The 16,459-nt window shown below is 35.7% G+C and overlaps 1 protein-coding gene across 1 annotated transcript; it reads left to right on the top strand.

The window, feature by feature from the left end:
- The first annotated feature begins 13,122 nt into the window (after positions 1-13,122).
- LOC144253403 (putative vomeronasal receptor-like protein 4) lies at positions 13,123-14,067 on the top strand. Its single transcript, XM_077795504.1, has one exon. The coding sequence runs from the start codon at positions 13,123-13,125 to the stop codon at positions 14,065-14,067; it is 945 nt and encodes a 314-aa protein (XP_077651630.1).
- Positions 14,068-16,459: the final 2,392 nt, after the last annotated feature.

Below are 16,459 nucleotides of genomic sequence, written 5' to 3'. Positions count from 1 at the left end.
GCCACAGGATGGGATTTATGGATTTAAATTTGAAGTTTGCCAATCAGGAGCCACTGGGGCTGATGATAGCCTGAAGCACTGAGGACACAGGTGGTACAGATGAAGATTTGCCACATTAATTTCTGTAAGAAGACAAGTATTTTTTCATTTCAATGTCCTGCACTTCCCAAATATCTGTAGATATCAATAGTCCCATGGTGAGGAGCATGAGGATATATGTTAGAGCAAGTGGGTGATGGGGAGATAAGTAACCCTGGTCTTGAGGCCCACAAGGACAGCAGCAATGTAGAGGCAAAGCAGAAAATTGCTGAGATCCCAATGCTAGCTTGGGGGACACAAGACATTTTTATGGTACTATATCTTGAATGTGGGTTCATCTTCATTAGGGTGTTGAATGAAATGATATATTTATGAAAGACAAAACAGTAGCATATGTTAGTATCAACATTTTTGTTGACATGTTTCCAATCACTTAACAATGACAATAAATTATGATTTACCAAAAAAATATTCTTTGTAATTAGGGCAGTGTCTTATTGTCATCTCAATTTCTCTTCAAGTTCTTCTTTGGGTTCAGTGGTAAATTGCTGACATAGCATTTATGAAGCTTTTATTTTGTGTCAAACATTGAAAAAGAAAAAGTTCATTAAAAACAAATTTCCAACACAAATCTCTCTCATTCCTCAGAGGGATGGCATTATAGATTTGTCATTCATGTCATGGAGTTTCGTATCTCTTCCTTATCTTGAAATCTGTAGGATGGGCTGTTTTTCTTTTTTAGGATAAATCATCTTATGCTATAATTATTTAGTATTTATGTTTCTATCCAGATTATTAAGGGTGGAGTTGGCATTGAAACTGAAGTTTCTGAAATATTATTACTTATATAGAAATTGTTCATAAATAACTCTTAATGTGAATTTTGGACAGTTAAAATAATAATTTTCTCATGAAATAATCTCAACATGATCATTTTTCTGATTTTTTTGCAGAAGCGCAGATTTGTGAGAGAGTTTCTGGTATATATTCTACATCACTATGGCCTTTGTCCAACTCACATCCCACCACTTACTAGCTGAGTGAACATATCATTTTGTGTAACTACATCTGCCTTAGTGTACATCATGAGTAAAAGGGGGCATTAGACAGTGCTTTTCTGCTACCATTATTGGAGTTTGCATGCCAATATCTGCTTGACCTATAGAAAGCATTATAGGAGTATATATTATTTGTCACTATTTAACCTTGGCTTGGGATAATTATTGCAGTATATTAAAGATTTCCTAGCTTAGAGAAAAATATCATAAGATTGGCCTCTTTTGTCAATCTATGATCCTTGGGTACTGGTGGTATTGTATAACTTTTTTTGCATTCTCTTATTCTGCCAGTAATATATAATATATTTAGAGGCTTTCACATGCACAACTCCTTTTAGAAAAGTAAAGATATGACTGGTCAGGACTCCTTGTCAATTATCTGTAGTAATAATTGTCACATTTTTTTTTCATTTGTTCCTAGATGTGTATATAGAAAAAGTAGTCCCACCATTTCAACAGCACTGAGTCATTTTTCACATAAAATATCCCATACAAGTTATTCAGTCAATTCCTGAAATAAGTTTAGCTGCTGGGCAGTAGTAGGAGCTGACACAAAGTGTCCTTCAACTAATATTTCTCACATATCCAAATTTCTGTATGTATATGGTGACATCATATTGAATAACAGGGCCATGTTTCCAACTCAGAAATTTGACTCAATCTCCTTATCCCACACATATAAAGTTTGAATATATAGTACACTGTGAAAGTGGGTAAAATTCCTATCTGATTCTCAATGTGAATAGTAAGGATGATGGAATAAATGATAAAATAATCTATTTTACTCCAATTTTATCAAAATATCTTTCTATAGAAAGCAGATGTCTTTCAAGTCCATAACTTTGACACAATGCTTATGAAATGAAGGCATAACCAGAAATAAATACAGAGAAGCACAGCAAGTTTAGTCAAGGAAAACCTCAGAGACCCTGTGTGGAATTCACAAATCCCATGTCAGCAGCATGAAGGTCATGATACACTTTTGTATTAGAAACCTGAATCCCATGAAAGGTGGTGCCAACAATATTGTTTTGATATTGGTATATTTGCTACCCCAAGGTTGTCATGTGCTTTGTGAAGTAGGAGAACAGAAGTTGTTTAGGGCCTGGCTATGTTTCTAAGACTGTCTTTGAACTTGGAATTCTCTTACCTCTGCCCTTCCAGTTTCTGGGATTTTACATATGAATGTGCCCAGCCATTGTGGAACTTTCATCAAACAGCTTATCAGTTCTGTTGCTACTCAGAAGATAGCAGAAAGGAATTGTTTACACATACACTCTAAATACATGGAACAATACATTCAAGTTCAAGAGAAATCAAATAATTCAAACCTATAATCCAGGCATTGGTGGGAGGACCTCTTGAATGTAAACTCTCACCATGTAGGTGGCACATTCACAAAGAATGAGAAGAGGCAAAGAACAGGTAACTGATTATCACTGCAAATTAAATGAGTATTCAGTACTCTCCATCACCCAGTTGCTAACAGTCTTTAGGGGATGGGAAGAATCTCACTTCCTGACACAAGCAATCACTTCATGTGGCTCTCTCTTCTTTAGTTTTTGTCACTTTTTGGTTCATGAAGGCAGGTTGGGAGGAGGGGTCATGAGAAGAAAGGAAACCTAAAATGTATAAAAGGACTAAGCCCCCCCTACCACCACCCCAACTCCCTTGGGCATCAGTTCCAGACCCTTTCCTCTATGGAGGAGTCTCTCTTTCTGTTCTGTTTCTTAAATAAAATTTACTTTTTGCTCTTGCCTCAGCATGCCACAAAGAAAAAAAAAAAAATGATTGTCCTTGAGTTAAGTACATGTTGAATTTCTGTCTTTGGATGATTCTGGAATATTCCTTAGCTAGGCTTTTTCTAACATCATATTTATGGGGCCCTGATAGCCATCAGAGTGCTCCGAATTAGGCACCCAGGACTCCAGGTCTGCTTCAGAAAACCTGTCTGTTTCCCAAACTTCTGTCATCCTGCCTCCAATGCCTGGATTCAGATGTTGGGAAACCAGGACAAGAACCTTTGATTGTGGTCTAGTTACCATTTATTTTTCTTCAAAATTATACAAATTTGTGGAGCTTGTACATAATTTTCTCACATGAAAATGAGTTATGTAATCATTCACTGACTGTATTGAAACTGTACTTGGAAATATTTTTGTGAAAAAGCCTACAACTTAAACATCATCTGTCTTTATTTGGGGAAAAGGAGTGGTTAAAAATTGTTTAGAATTTTTTTCTCATGAAAAAAATGAAATGCTTTTTCTCTAGATTATTATCAACTGCTCTTCTTTACTCCAGAAATGAGTAAAGTTAAAACAAAGGAATTTGTTATTTTTGCTAGAGGGATTAGTAAAATAAATATAAGCCAAATATCTTTTACCCTTTAAAATCACTACCAAAAATCACTACTTCTGGAAAATTATTGTTTTTATTTATTTGTTGAGAGAGAGAGAGAAGAGAGAGAGAGAGAATTTTTAATACTTTTTTTTTTTAGTTTTTGGTGGACACAACATCTTTATTTTATTTTTGTGTGGTGCTGAGGATCAAACCTAGCACCCTGCGCATGCCAGGTGAGTGCACTACCACTTGAGCCACATCCCTAGCCCAATTCTTACTTTTATTTTTCTGTCTTTTCTCAATGATTTTGCTTTTAAAAAATTATTCTAGACTTTAATTCTCACAAAAATAGAATACATTGTAGGCAATGACAAATTTCTTAAGTCATATGATTTGCCCAAACTGAATCAGGATGATACACACAAATTAAACAGATCAGTTTCAACCAATGAAATAGAAGATGCCATCAAAGCCTACCAACAAAGAAAAGCCCAAAATCAGATGAATCCAGAGCTGAATTCTATAAGACCTTCAAAGAAGAACTAATATCAATACTCCTCAAGTTATTCCATAAAATAAAAAAGAGGGAACACTTTCAAACTTATTCCATGATGCCAATATCACCATGATTCCAAAACCATACAAAGACACATCAAATAATAAAAAAACCTTCAGACTAATATTCATTGCTAATAAACATAGATGGGAAAATTCTCAAAAAATGCTGGCAAATCAAATACAAAAACATATTAAAAAGATCATGCACCATGATCAAGTGGGGTTCATCTCATGGAAGCAAGGATGGTTCAACATAGGGAAATCAATAAATGTAACTCATCACCTCGATAGACTTAAAGATAAGGATCATCTAAATAGATGCAGAAAAAGCATTTGTCAACACATGGAACCCCTCGATTATCAAAACACTAGAAAAACTAGGGATAATAGAAACATATCTCAACATTTTAAACAAATCTATGCTAAGTCCAAGGTCAACATCATTCTAAATTGAAAAAAATTGAAAATATTCTCTCTAAAAACTGGAACAAGACAGGAATGCCCTCTTTCTCCACTTCTATTTAATATAGTTATTGAAATTCTAGCCAGAGCAATTAAAGAGACAAAATAAAGAAATATGGACAGAAAAAGAAAAAACATTAAACTATTACTATTTGCTAACAATATGATTCTATACCTAGAGGATCCCCAAATTTTCATGAGAAAACTTTTAGAACTAATAAATAAATTCAGCAAAGTAGCAGGCTATAAAATTAATACCCATAAATCTATGGCATTTCTATACATCAGTAACAAATCCCGTGAAAGAGAAACTAGGAAAACTACTCCATTTACATTAGCTTAAAAAATAAAAAAAAAACATAGTTGGGAATCAGCTTAATGAAAGAAGTGAAAGACATTGTCAATGAAAACTACAGAAACTAGAAAAAGAAATTAAAGAAGACCTAGAAGATGTAAAGTCCCCCTTGTTCTTGGATGAGCACAACCAATATTGTCAACATGGCCACACTACCAAAAGAATAAATATTTAAAGCAATCTCAGATTTAATGCAATTTCAATAAATATTCCAATGACATTACTCATAGGAATAGAAAAAGCAATCATAAAATTTATCTGGAAAAATAAAAGAACCAGAATAGCCTGTCGGGACCCCTCGCCGGCAAGGGAAACATGACACAGGATTCTTCTTTCAGCAGTTTACTCAGGACCTTTGAATCATGATGAGAAAATAGGAACAAGAGAAGAAAGATCGCGCGCGCACGAGTGGTCGGTCTACCCCAGCCTAAGTACCTAGCCTCGCCAATGAACTAGCACCACGTGGAAAATTCTAATAGGTACAGCGCAGCGGAAGCAGGCCAGAGCCCAGCCCACAGCCTTACAAGGAGTTGTTTACTTCTAACAACTCCAACCGCTGAGTCATCAGAAGCAGGAAGCCAGCGCCATTTTCAGGGTGCAGTCGCCGGCTCCCAACAATAGCCAAAGCAATACTTAGAAAAAGAGTGAAGCAGGTGGCATCACTATATCAGAACTTAAAGACTACTACACATGTATTGTAGTTGGTAATGGCACAAAATAGACTTATAGACCAATGGTACAGAATAGAAGACACAGAGACAAACCAATATAAATACAGTTATCTACTACTAGACAAAGGTGCCAAAAACATACATTGGAGAAAAGATAGCCTCTTCAATAATTGGTGCTGGGAAAACTGGAACTCCATATGCAGCAAAATAAAATTAAGCCTCTATCTCTCACCATGCACAAAACTCAACTCAAAATGGGACAAGGACCTAGGAATTAAACCAGAGACCCTTACCTAATAGAATAAAAAGTAAGCACAAAATTTTCCTTATGTCAGATTAGGCCCTGACATTCTTAATAATATTCCTATTGCACAAGAAATAAAGTCAAGAAGCAATAAATGCGATGGATTCAAACTGAAAAGCTTATTATCAGCAGAAGAAACAATCAGTGAGATGAATACAGAGCCTACAGAATGGGAACAAATTTTTACCACAAGCACATCAGATACAGCACTAATCTCTAGAATCCACAAAGAACTCAAAAAATGTAACACCAAAAAAATAAATAACTCAATAAAAAGTCTAAGAAGTTGAACAGACACTTCTTAGAAAATGATATACAACCAATCAACAAATATATGAAAAAATTTTCAACATCTAGCAATTAGAGAAATGCAAACCAAAACTACTCAAGTTTTTTATCTCACTACAGTCAGAATAGCAGCTATTAATAATACAAACAACAATAAGTATTGGTGAGGATGGCAGGGGAGGCAAACTCGCTATTGCTTGTGAGACTGAAAATTGATGCAAACAATCTGGAAAGAAGTATGGAGATTTCTTGCAAAACTGGAAATAGAACCATCATTTGAACCAGCTATCCTACTCCTTGGTTTATACACAAAGGACTTAGAAACAGGGACATAGCCACATTAATGTTTATAGCAGCACAATTCTCAATAGCTAAATTATAGAACCAACCTAGATGCACTTCCAATCCCCCCCCCAAAAACAAATGCTGAATATTTTCTCTGATATAAGGATGCTGATTCATAACGGGGCTTGGCGGGGAGCATGGGAGGAATGGAGAACTTTAGATAGGGTAAAAGTGAGGTAGGGAAAGAGACAGGGCATGGGGTAAAAATAAAGGTGGAATGATGGAAATCATTATCCTAAGTACATGTATGAAGACAAAAATGGTGTGACTCTGCTTTATGTACAACCAGAGAAATGAAATGTTGTGCTCTATATGTGTACTATGAATTGAAATGCATTCTGCTATCATGTATAACAAATTAAAATAAATAAATAAATTTAAAATTAAGACAAAGTTCCTGGAAAATGCAAAACAATAGACCATAAAACATTAATGGTTACCAGATATTCAAAGGGAGATGGTGAAGAATGGAGATTGTATAGTATTGAACTCATCATGAAAAAAGAGCATAATAGTAGATACACACGGGTAGGCTTTTCTTAATGCTTCTACAACTTCACAACAAGTAGTTAAGAATGATATGTCAGTATTGGAAACATTGTGTTGGTTTGGTAATGGTTACAAATTGACCACAGAAATGAAAGTTATAAACAATAGGTGAAACTGTGTATGGTTGGAGGCATATGGGTACTTGGTATTATATGCTCAATTTTTTGTATATCTAACAATTCCCAACAAAATTAAGTGTGTTAATTCAAACAAATAGAACATGCTTATGTTTTCCAGCAAAAGCCATACTCAAAGCAATGACCAAAGCTAACCCAGTGACACAGATGTTTTGTACTGACAATTAATGTCACACAAGAAACCTGTCTTCTCTTTAATATGCATCCCTTTGAGGTTTGTTTGGTCCCTTTCTACAACTAAGTCACCCAAATCCATTTAATGGTTCTCCCTATTTATGTAGAGAATAGAAAAAACTTGAGAGGAAAGTAATATCTTCAATTCCCAAGGAAGAATACACACTCTCCCATCAAACAATAGGGACAATTTATCCCTCTGCTTTATGCCTAGTGATTCCTTAGCTAGTAAATAAATCCTGCTCCAGTGATATTTTACTCCACCCATGATTGAGAAGGAAATGATCTGAGAAATTCTTTAATTATTCACTTCACTTACACCAAGGACACTAAAATGAGAATACTGTACTTTTGCTTATCTGACAAAACTTGGTAGAAATTCAGCAATATAATCATGTACAAAGGTTTATTGGTTAACACTAAAGGATAAAAAAGTGGATGATTTATTATGAAACACAGACTACTTCATCAGAGTGTTAGGTAGGAGTTCAGAGACACCAAGATGGTGTAGACAGGGTATAAGAAAGATGCCACTGGAGGACAAGAAAGGGAGACAAGTTATGTCCTTGTTTATGACAAGTCCCATTACCATGACAACTCCTTCCACAGATTTGATAATTTTAAATGACCAATGGGGGTAAAGTGGGCAGTATTCTAATTAGGTTTTCTAAAATAAACAATGAAGGAAACTGGAAAAATTTCTATTCAGGTATCATAAGGTAATCAGTGGGTGCAAATTGGGTAATGTCTTCAATCTGGTTCACTTAGGAAAGAAAATGCCTCACAGCTCAACATATAAGACACTAATTTCCAGATATTGGTGCCTTGAGCCTGCCTCTCTAGGCCCACATTGCTCTATACTATGGAGTCTACTTTCACCTTCAATAAAACTGTATTTTCCCTCTTACTTTTGCATATTGCTCAGTTCTTTGTTTAGGACACCAAGGACTTGGACCCCAAATAGACACCTCAATAATAACAATAAGGGTAATATATTCCTGGCAATCCAGAGTCAACGAGAAAAATAATGCTTGCTTTGGCAGTACATACACAAAAATTGGAATGATACAGAGACCATTTGAGGGAGAAACTCATGAATGTCTTAAGGGATATCAGTAGTATAAAGGGACCAAGGGAAGAAGCAGGAGGGGAAGGAGAAATACTGGGGAATGATATTGGCCAAATCATATTGGTATACTGTGCACATGTATGAACATAGAACAACAAACTATCATTATAGACAACTGTTAACATACCAATAGAAGGGCCGGGGATATAGCTTAGTGAAAAATTGTGGCTAATATTATTATGAAAGATATAGTTGTCAAGCTAATTAAGTACCTATTTCACAAGCCAACAGTGACAGAAAGGTTCTTTTTTGCTTGCTGAGGTGGGAAGGAGAGAGCCTTGGTGCCTGACATCTGAAGTTCTCACACCACTTGCTTGTGGCTATCCTACACTCTACAATGCTGGAGTATTACCTCCAAATCAGCCATGGCTCATACAGGTTCTGTGATGAATTTTTCTTTAATAGTGAGAACAGACCAGCCACAAATTCAGACATGACTTGGACGAGAGAGGTGGTGGAGTAGACTAACTAGGTGGACTAAGTAAGGACCCATAGATATTGATGGGAATAATAATGACCATAATGAGGAGAACACTAACTCTTATCTTTCTGCCCTTTTGGGGCAATCCCATTACTCTCTGAATTCTTCAGGTCATTTTCTCCTTTGTTCTTATCTCCCACACTCCTTCCATCCCTTTCTTCTTTTCCTTGCAGCATAAGTTGTCTTTGTTCAGTCTCCCTAACTTCTTCTCACAACCATACAGAAATCAAAGCTCAATGTGAGACATATTCACTAATATTGGGATGTCAGCATTCTGAGCTGTTTCCAGTAGACACATCCAAGAAATATATTTTCTAAATGTGTTTCCATCCACATATCACATTAAATAGTTTTTTAATATTTCATTTTATTTTATGCCAGGGCATATTTATTTAAGGTCAATGTGAGCTTCTTTAGATTTGTTCATTATGATTGTAAACCAGAAAGAAACACAGGCTCTTCTGACCTTGGAAAATCGGAGTAACACCCAAAAAGTTTTTATCCAGATGGGGCTTGTTTACCATTGCCTGAGGATGAAAGAAGTATTCGTCTGTGCTTTGGGGACTCCCTCCCTGCCTACTGGAAGACAGGTACTGTCAGACTTCTGACGCAACAGCAAGATTAGCAGTCTACTGAGAGATGAGCTAAAGCTTTCTGACCCATATCACCTCATCTTGGAGGCCTCAGCTCAAAATCTGGGTGAAAGAAGATTCAGAGGAGGTTCTGGGTAGATGCTGGAGGAAGACATTGTAAAGTCTGCTTTTACTACATCATAACCAGGCCACAGGTATTTATTTCTAATGTGCTACAGGGCTTGTTTAAACTTTGTAGTATTATTACTTAAAATTTAATAGTATTACTTTTATTTCATATTATACTTTATATTACAAGCATTTCTAACTTATGAGTGATTTTTGTAGCATAAATACTCAAAAGGAACAATAATTTAAAAGGTTGCTTTACAGTAACTTCAAGAAAATAAAATGCTTCAAGTGCTGCTTTGGTAATTCATAAGATTAAAGATAAACCAATTAAAAATCTAGCTAACAAAATGTTATTTTTAGTAGTCACTTCAAAAAATGCTTACCATGTATTTACATGAAAAAAATTGATATTGCTTTCTTTCAAAATGTTGCTGGCTTTACTATATCTAATTTTTTCATCTTCCTCTTTACTACAACATAGCTTTTCTTTTAAATTTAGGCATGTATTAAGCTTTTTTTATAAAAAATAATCCTAGGGATGCAACAGGAAAAAATAGAATAAACTTAAATTTGGAATGAAATAAAACATTCTGTTTTCATGGGATGGCATAGTGATGTTGGTATACATAACCATAGCCCCATTTAACTGGAGAAAGTTTCTATTGCCTTATGCCTTATTGTTCCTTGGTACCTGATATAATCTGAAATGTCCATATTCTCCCTGGTGGTCCATTAGTACTAGACCTTTTCTTTATAAGTGCATAGTCAGTAAAAAATGACACAATTTAACACCAGAATGTTCCATATCTAGTCATCCCTTTGTTGTAGATTCATTGAATCATCTGTAAATTAAATTTATAAAAATCTAGAGAAAAAATATTTTCTCTTTTATTGAAAATATTTTATCTTGTAAAGATTTTTTGCCACTTCTGCCTCCCAAATCTCAAATGGTGATGTTCAGAATTGAAAACACTTTCAAAAAAATTCTGAGCTTAAATTCATTGCCATCACTGACTGAACACAACTTCACACTTTGTGTAGGGAAGTTAACCATCTCCTCAGGGATTTAGTGATTTAGGAAGAGAAGAAAATGGTAACTCGGTCATCATCCAGGAGATATTTTCCATTCTGGTTCCAAAATATATAAATTCAGCTATTGGTAGCAGGATGACAAAAGACTGGGAAGCATGGATAGAGTCCCTAATGAAGACTGAAAGGTTTGGGTGACTTAATTCTGAGTGCTCCAGTGTCTCAAAAGTGTCTCTCAGGGCCTCAGTGAATATGCTACAGAAGACATCTTAGGTAAGAAATATACTGGCATCATCCAAACATCAATTCACATAGAGGACTTCAGTGTTTTTAAATTTATTCATTGTGACCATTATTTTTCTTGCTTGGTGATGGGCGTGCCAGTTGCAGTGTGATAGGTTGAATTTAACAGGTCCTGAGGCCAATGTCTAGATTCTAGTTTGAAATACTGATTTCCCTAGAAATTGAATGCTCCATTACATTTATTAAGAGTATGTGTGTAACCTATACTCACCTGATGAGAAATAAGAGAAGGGGTAATCTGTTGAATTGAAGTCTCCAAAACTTTGTTCTTTTCCACAAAACATATCTAGGTTTAACATTTGGGTTTCCAGCTAATTTTGACCTTCTATTTATGACAGAACTCTTCTTGTTTTACCATCTCCTATGTCTGAAATACTGTTCAGTTCTTCATGAATCACACAAACACCCTGGGGTAGGAGATATTACAAAAGCAAAAAAGAATGTTGGCTCCACCTTTCACTGGATCCACGTTTTTAATCAAAAGTATCTCAGGAGCTTCATGCAGCACATGGTATTTGTACATTCCACACTGGGCCTAGGTAGATTCCCTTGATTGAGTCCCTTGCATTTCTCTATATTTCCTGTAAGCTTATTGCCTTGACATTAGGAGCATTGTGTCAAAAATCTGGACTCTCAATAACTCTGCCTTTCATTAGAAAGGTATTTTAATAAAATTTGGAACATTTTGATAGATTAATAAAATCATTATTTTATCATTCTTAGTAACCTTATGGAGACTTGGGGGGCTATTACTACTTTCACTCTATCATACAGATAAAAAAAAACTCTTCAGAAATTGCTTATTTTAAAGAAATTGAGTAAATTCTTGGATTTAAGCTATGGTCTTGTCATTTTATTTTATTTTTACCCATGTTCTGGCAGAACCCCACATACATATGAAAAATGAACCAAGGAGATTTGAAGATCTCAATTCCAACTCAGAAGCACCTGAAAAATCTCTCAGGGTATGACTGAATTCCTTGTAAGACATTTTCTGGAAAAAAATGCTCCAACTCATTGTGATAGGAGGTATATTTTCTCTTCTAATATATAGGTTTGAGAAATAAAATGAAAGCATAAAATATGATAATTCTTGATTGATAATTAAGAGGCTCTCCCATGTGTCTCCACACAATGGATTATGAATGCAGAAATATTTGAAGGTATTTCCTGGGGAAAATGGAAAATTTTTTAAAACCTAGAATTTCTCCAGTAACCAAGGATCAAAGTTTGCCATAGGAAGCCAATGTTATGGTAGGTTTTTAACCTCTCTTTGAAATCTTTAATGTCCTATGTGAATGCTCCTAAGCCAAAGTTGAGTGGTGATAAATAAGGAACCAATAATTAACACTATTATAGTGCTTCATACATGTCAAGTATTTTCTAAATGATTTTCACATTTTTTACTTGCTTATTCCAATAGCTTTGAGAAAAATATTGTCTTTATCCACTTTTATTCATGATGTTAACTGATTGACAATGCTCACTCAGCTAGTAAGTGGTGAAACTTGGATAAACACAGGCTGCTGGGTCTGAGATGCACACTACTAAATCCCTCAGTGTTCTGCACTTTCATAAACAAACCATGAGAATGGGACTCTTCAGACATTTTTCCTGGAAGAGTCTTACTTCCATTTCTCCAGGATTTACATAAACAGTCTTTGGTGAACAATGTCCATCTAGGCAGCACTGTTTTGGATCTTCCAGATACAAAGGTAAACAAGTAGGCATCTTCACCCTTAAGACATATGCAGGAAAAACAGGAAAGTAAACAAATGCTACCCATTAAATAATATAATTATTGACATGAATAAAAGCACAGTAAGTAATAAAGGCTTACAGATAAAGATATGATATAGATACCCCATGAGGAGATGGGAGATTTAAAAATTCATTCCATGAAGGAATAAGTGATGCTGATATATGTATTGACTGCAGTGTGGTGGGCAGAACCCAGGGCATCATGCACGCTAGGCAAGCACTCCACCCAGAGCCATGCATGCCCCAGAACTTACTTGAAGTTAAATGAGGCATCAGAGCTAGTCCTGTTTACATAGAATTGTTTGGGTAAATGATGACTCTAGAGAAAGAAAAGTGCAAATTGATGATTGGAAGCCTGCCAAAGAAAATGCTGTATATGTCACATGAAGTCCTGCATTTCCTTTCAGAAACATTTGCTTCAATATCCCCATGAAGATGGACCAACGTTTCAGTTATATAGCCATAAGAAATGCTTTCTATCCCCAGGCTGGCATTGGGATCTCAGCAAATGCAATTCTGATTTGCCTCCACACTGCTGCTGTCCATATGGGCCACAAGCCTAGGATCACCGACCTCCCCATCGTCCACTTGGCTCTAACACACATTCTCATGCTCCTCACCATGGGCCTTTTGGTGTCTACAGACATTTGGGAAACACAGGACATTCCAGGTGAATTCAAATGCAAAGTGCTTGTCTTTCTGAACAAGGTCATGAGGGGACTGTCCATCTGTACCACCTGTGTCCTGAGCGTGCTTCAGGCCATCACCATCAGCCCCACTGGCTCTTGGTTGGCCAACTTCAAACTGAAAAACACAAATCCCATTTTGAAGCTATTGTTCTTCTTATGGGTCTTCACCATGTCCACCTGTAGCAACCTGCTCCTCTGCACTGTGTCCACACCCAATAAGACCCAGCCTGGTCTTCTGTTCGTCACTGAACACTGTTCCTTTGTGCCCATGAAGTACATTCACAGGGAATTCTTTCTCACCTTAATGGCATGCAGAGATGTCTTTTTCGTGGGCCTTATGGTTTTTTCCAGTGGTTACATGGTCATCCTCTTGTACAGACACAAAAAGCAGTCCCAGAATCTTCACAATTCCAGGTTCTCTCCAAAATCCTCCCCAGAACAAAGGGCCACTCAAAGCATTCTGCTGCTGATCTGCTGCTTTGCTGTCCTGTACTGTGCAGACTCCATCATTTCATTGACCATAGGTTTGACATGGACCAGTGATGCCATCTTGGTATGTGTCCAGATGCTTGTGGCCAATGGCTATGGCACAGTTAGTCCTTTGGTGCTAATCAGTGCTGACACTCAAATAACAAAAATCACCCAACTTACATGCGGGAAGAAAGGCCACCTTTTGATGAAACTTTTCTGAAGAATTTTTTCACTCTTTTTAGAACTTTCTAATTTGTAAAATTTTCTCTGAGAAAAATATTGATTAATGTAGAATTCCATACTTTCTATCATGCCAAAATAATATATTGGGATAGGAAAAACTCTGAATAATTTTACCCTAATATGCATCTGTATATTTATGAATTTCTACAATTTATTCCATCTAATTTTTGTGTCTAAACTTCATTATGGAAATATTTTTTTCTTCCTGCGCTATATTTCTTAAAAATTTAATATGTGATGGTCTATTAGAAGTACATTCTTTCTTTCTTTGTTTAAAAATATCTTATGTTACACTTATTCTTAAGAATTATTTTGAGGTAGGCCTGTAAGGCCACAAACTTGGGAGACTGAGGCAAGAGGATTATAAGTTAGAGGCCAGCCTCAGCAACGTAGAAAGACCCTCTCTTTCAATAAAAAATAAAAAGGACTGGAAAAACTCCCCTGGGCTTAATTCCCAATATCAAATGAAAAATAAAATTAGACACACAGTGCAGTGGTGCACACAAGTAATCCCAACTACTCAGGAGCTAAGGCAGAAGAATCCTAAGTTCATGTTTAGACTGGGCTACTTAGAATGATGCTGCCTCAAAACAAAACAAAACAAAACAAAAATTAAATGGGCTGGGAATGATGCTTAGTGGTAGAGTAATCCTGGGTTCATTTCAAATACCAAAAACAAAATCTTAAACCATAATGAGATATCACTTCTCACTTTGTAAGGTGGCTACAGTAAAAAAGTAAAAACAAAATTAGTAAGTATTAGTAAGGATATGGAGAAATTGGAATCATATACATTTTTTAATATATTCAATTGTTAATTAATCTTTATTTTATTCATTTATTCTTATGTAGTGCTGAGAATCTAACCAAGTGCTTCACACCTGCTAGGCAAGAGCTCCGTCTCCAGGTCTCAATCCCAGCCCTCACTATCCATTTTTGATAGGAATGAAAAATAGTACAGTTGTCATAGAAAGTAGTTTTGGGGTTTCATTAAAATGGTAAATACAAAATATCATTACATGACGTACCAATTCCATTCCTAGGTATTTACCAAATAAACTGAAAACAAAAACTCAAACACCTGTATGTGAATGTTCTCAGGAGCACCACTCAAATTAGCAAAAATATGTCAACATACTTTATATACAACCAGAGATATGAAAAATTGTGCTGTATATGTGTAATAAGAATTGTAATGCCTTCTGCTGTCATTTTTTTAAAATAAAAAAATTGTATTGCATACCATGGTTATTTGTTTTTAAAAAATCAATTTAAAAATTAAAAAAAAACTAGCAAAAATATGTCCACCAACAGAATGGATAAATAAAATGTGATATGTGTGGGTTAGAACACATACATATATGGTAGAATATTACTGAGTCATAAAATGAAATGCTGGTATAAAGTACAACATGAATAAACATAAAATACTAAGTAAGCCAATAAGACAGAAAATTACATATTTTGTGGTTTTATATATATGAAATATCCAGAATACAGAAACCCAACAAATAAAAAAAAGATGAAGCCAGAAAAGACAGTGTGTGAGAGTGATTGCTTAATGGAGACATGGTTTGCATTTGTGGTAATTTAAGAATATGGAACAAGATAGAGGTAGTGAGTGAACTACAATATTGTAAATGTCAGTAATTTACCTACCTACCAAATTATATTCATTTACTTATTTATTTTTCAGTTCAGGGAATGGAACCCATTGCCTCACATGTGCTAGGCAATCACTCTACTTCTGAACTACATCCTCTTCACTACACAGCATATTTAAAGAGGTCACTACTAGGATATTTTAACAACAACAACAAAAAAAAACTGGAAAAATATTCCTCAAAGCATAGGAAGTCTGTTAAACTACAGGAGATACCAGCTCTAGGCACTGAATACCCACATGTCCTCTGGATCACCAACTCAAAACATGGCTGGCTTCCAGAGACTGAAATCTACTGTCAGCCACTAATCCTGGTTGTTGTTTTTGTTGTTTTGGTACCAAGAATTGAACCCAGAGGCATTTAACCAAGAGCCACATCCCCAGCACTTTCTTGTGTTTTATTTATGAACAGGGTGTCATTGAGTTGCTGAGGCCCTCACTAAGTTACTGAGGCTGGCTTGAAACTTGCAATCCTCCTGCCTCAGCCTCCTGAGTCACTGGTACACTGGTATTACAGGCATGTGCATAGCTCCCAGCTATTCCAGAATTTTTTATGTATTTCATTCCTATTTCCCTATTGTCTTGTGAATTTGTTGGAGGTACACTGACTCTTTTCTTGTCTCAAAATGTCTGTGTTATACACTTTCTTAAAAAACATTATATCAGCCAGGCATGGTGGTACACATCTGTAACCCAAGATATTTAG

Source organism: Urocitellus parryii, chromosome 2 (genome assembly GCF_045843805.1).
Source record: "Urocitellus parryii isolate mUroPar1 chromosome 2, mUroPar1.hap1, whole genome shotgun sequence".
NCBI classification, from domain to species: Eukaryota; Metazoa; Chordata; class Mammalia; order Rodentia; family Sciuridae; genus Urocitellus; species Urocitellus parryii.
This window is presented reverse-complemented; position numbering and strand designations above follow the sequence as displayed.

Bases quoted from the DNA above. Each gene is read 5' to 3' on its own strand.
- LOC144253403 (XM_077795504.1), top strand. From the start codon at position 13,123: ATGGACCAACGTTTCAGTTATATAGCCATAAGAAATGCTTTCTATCCC.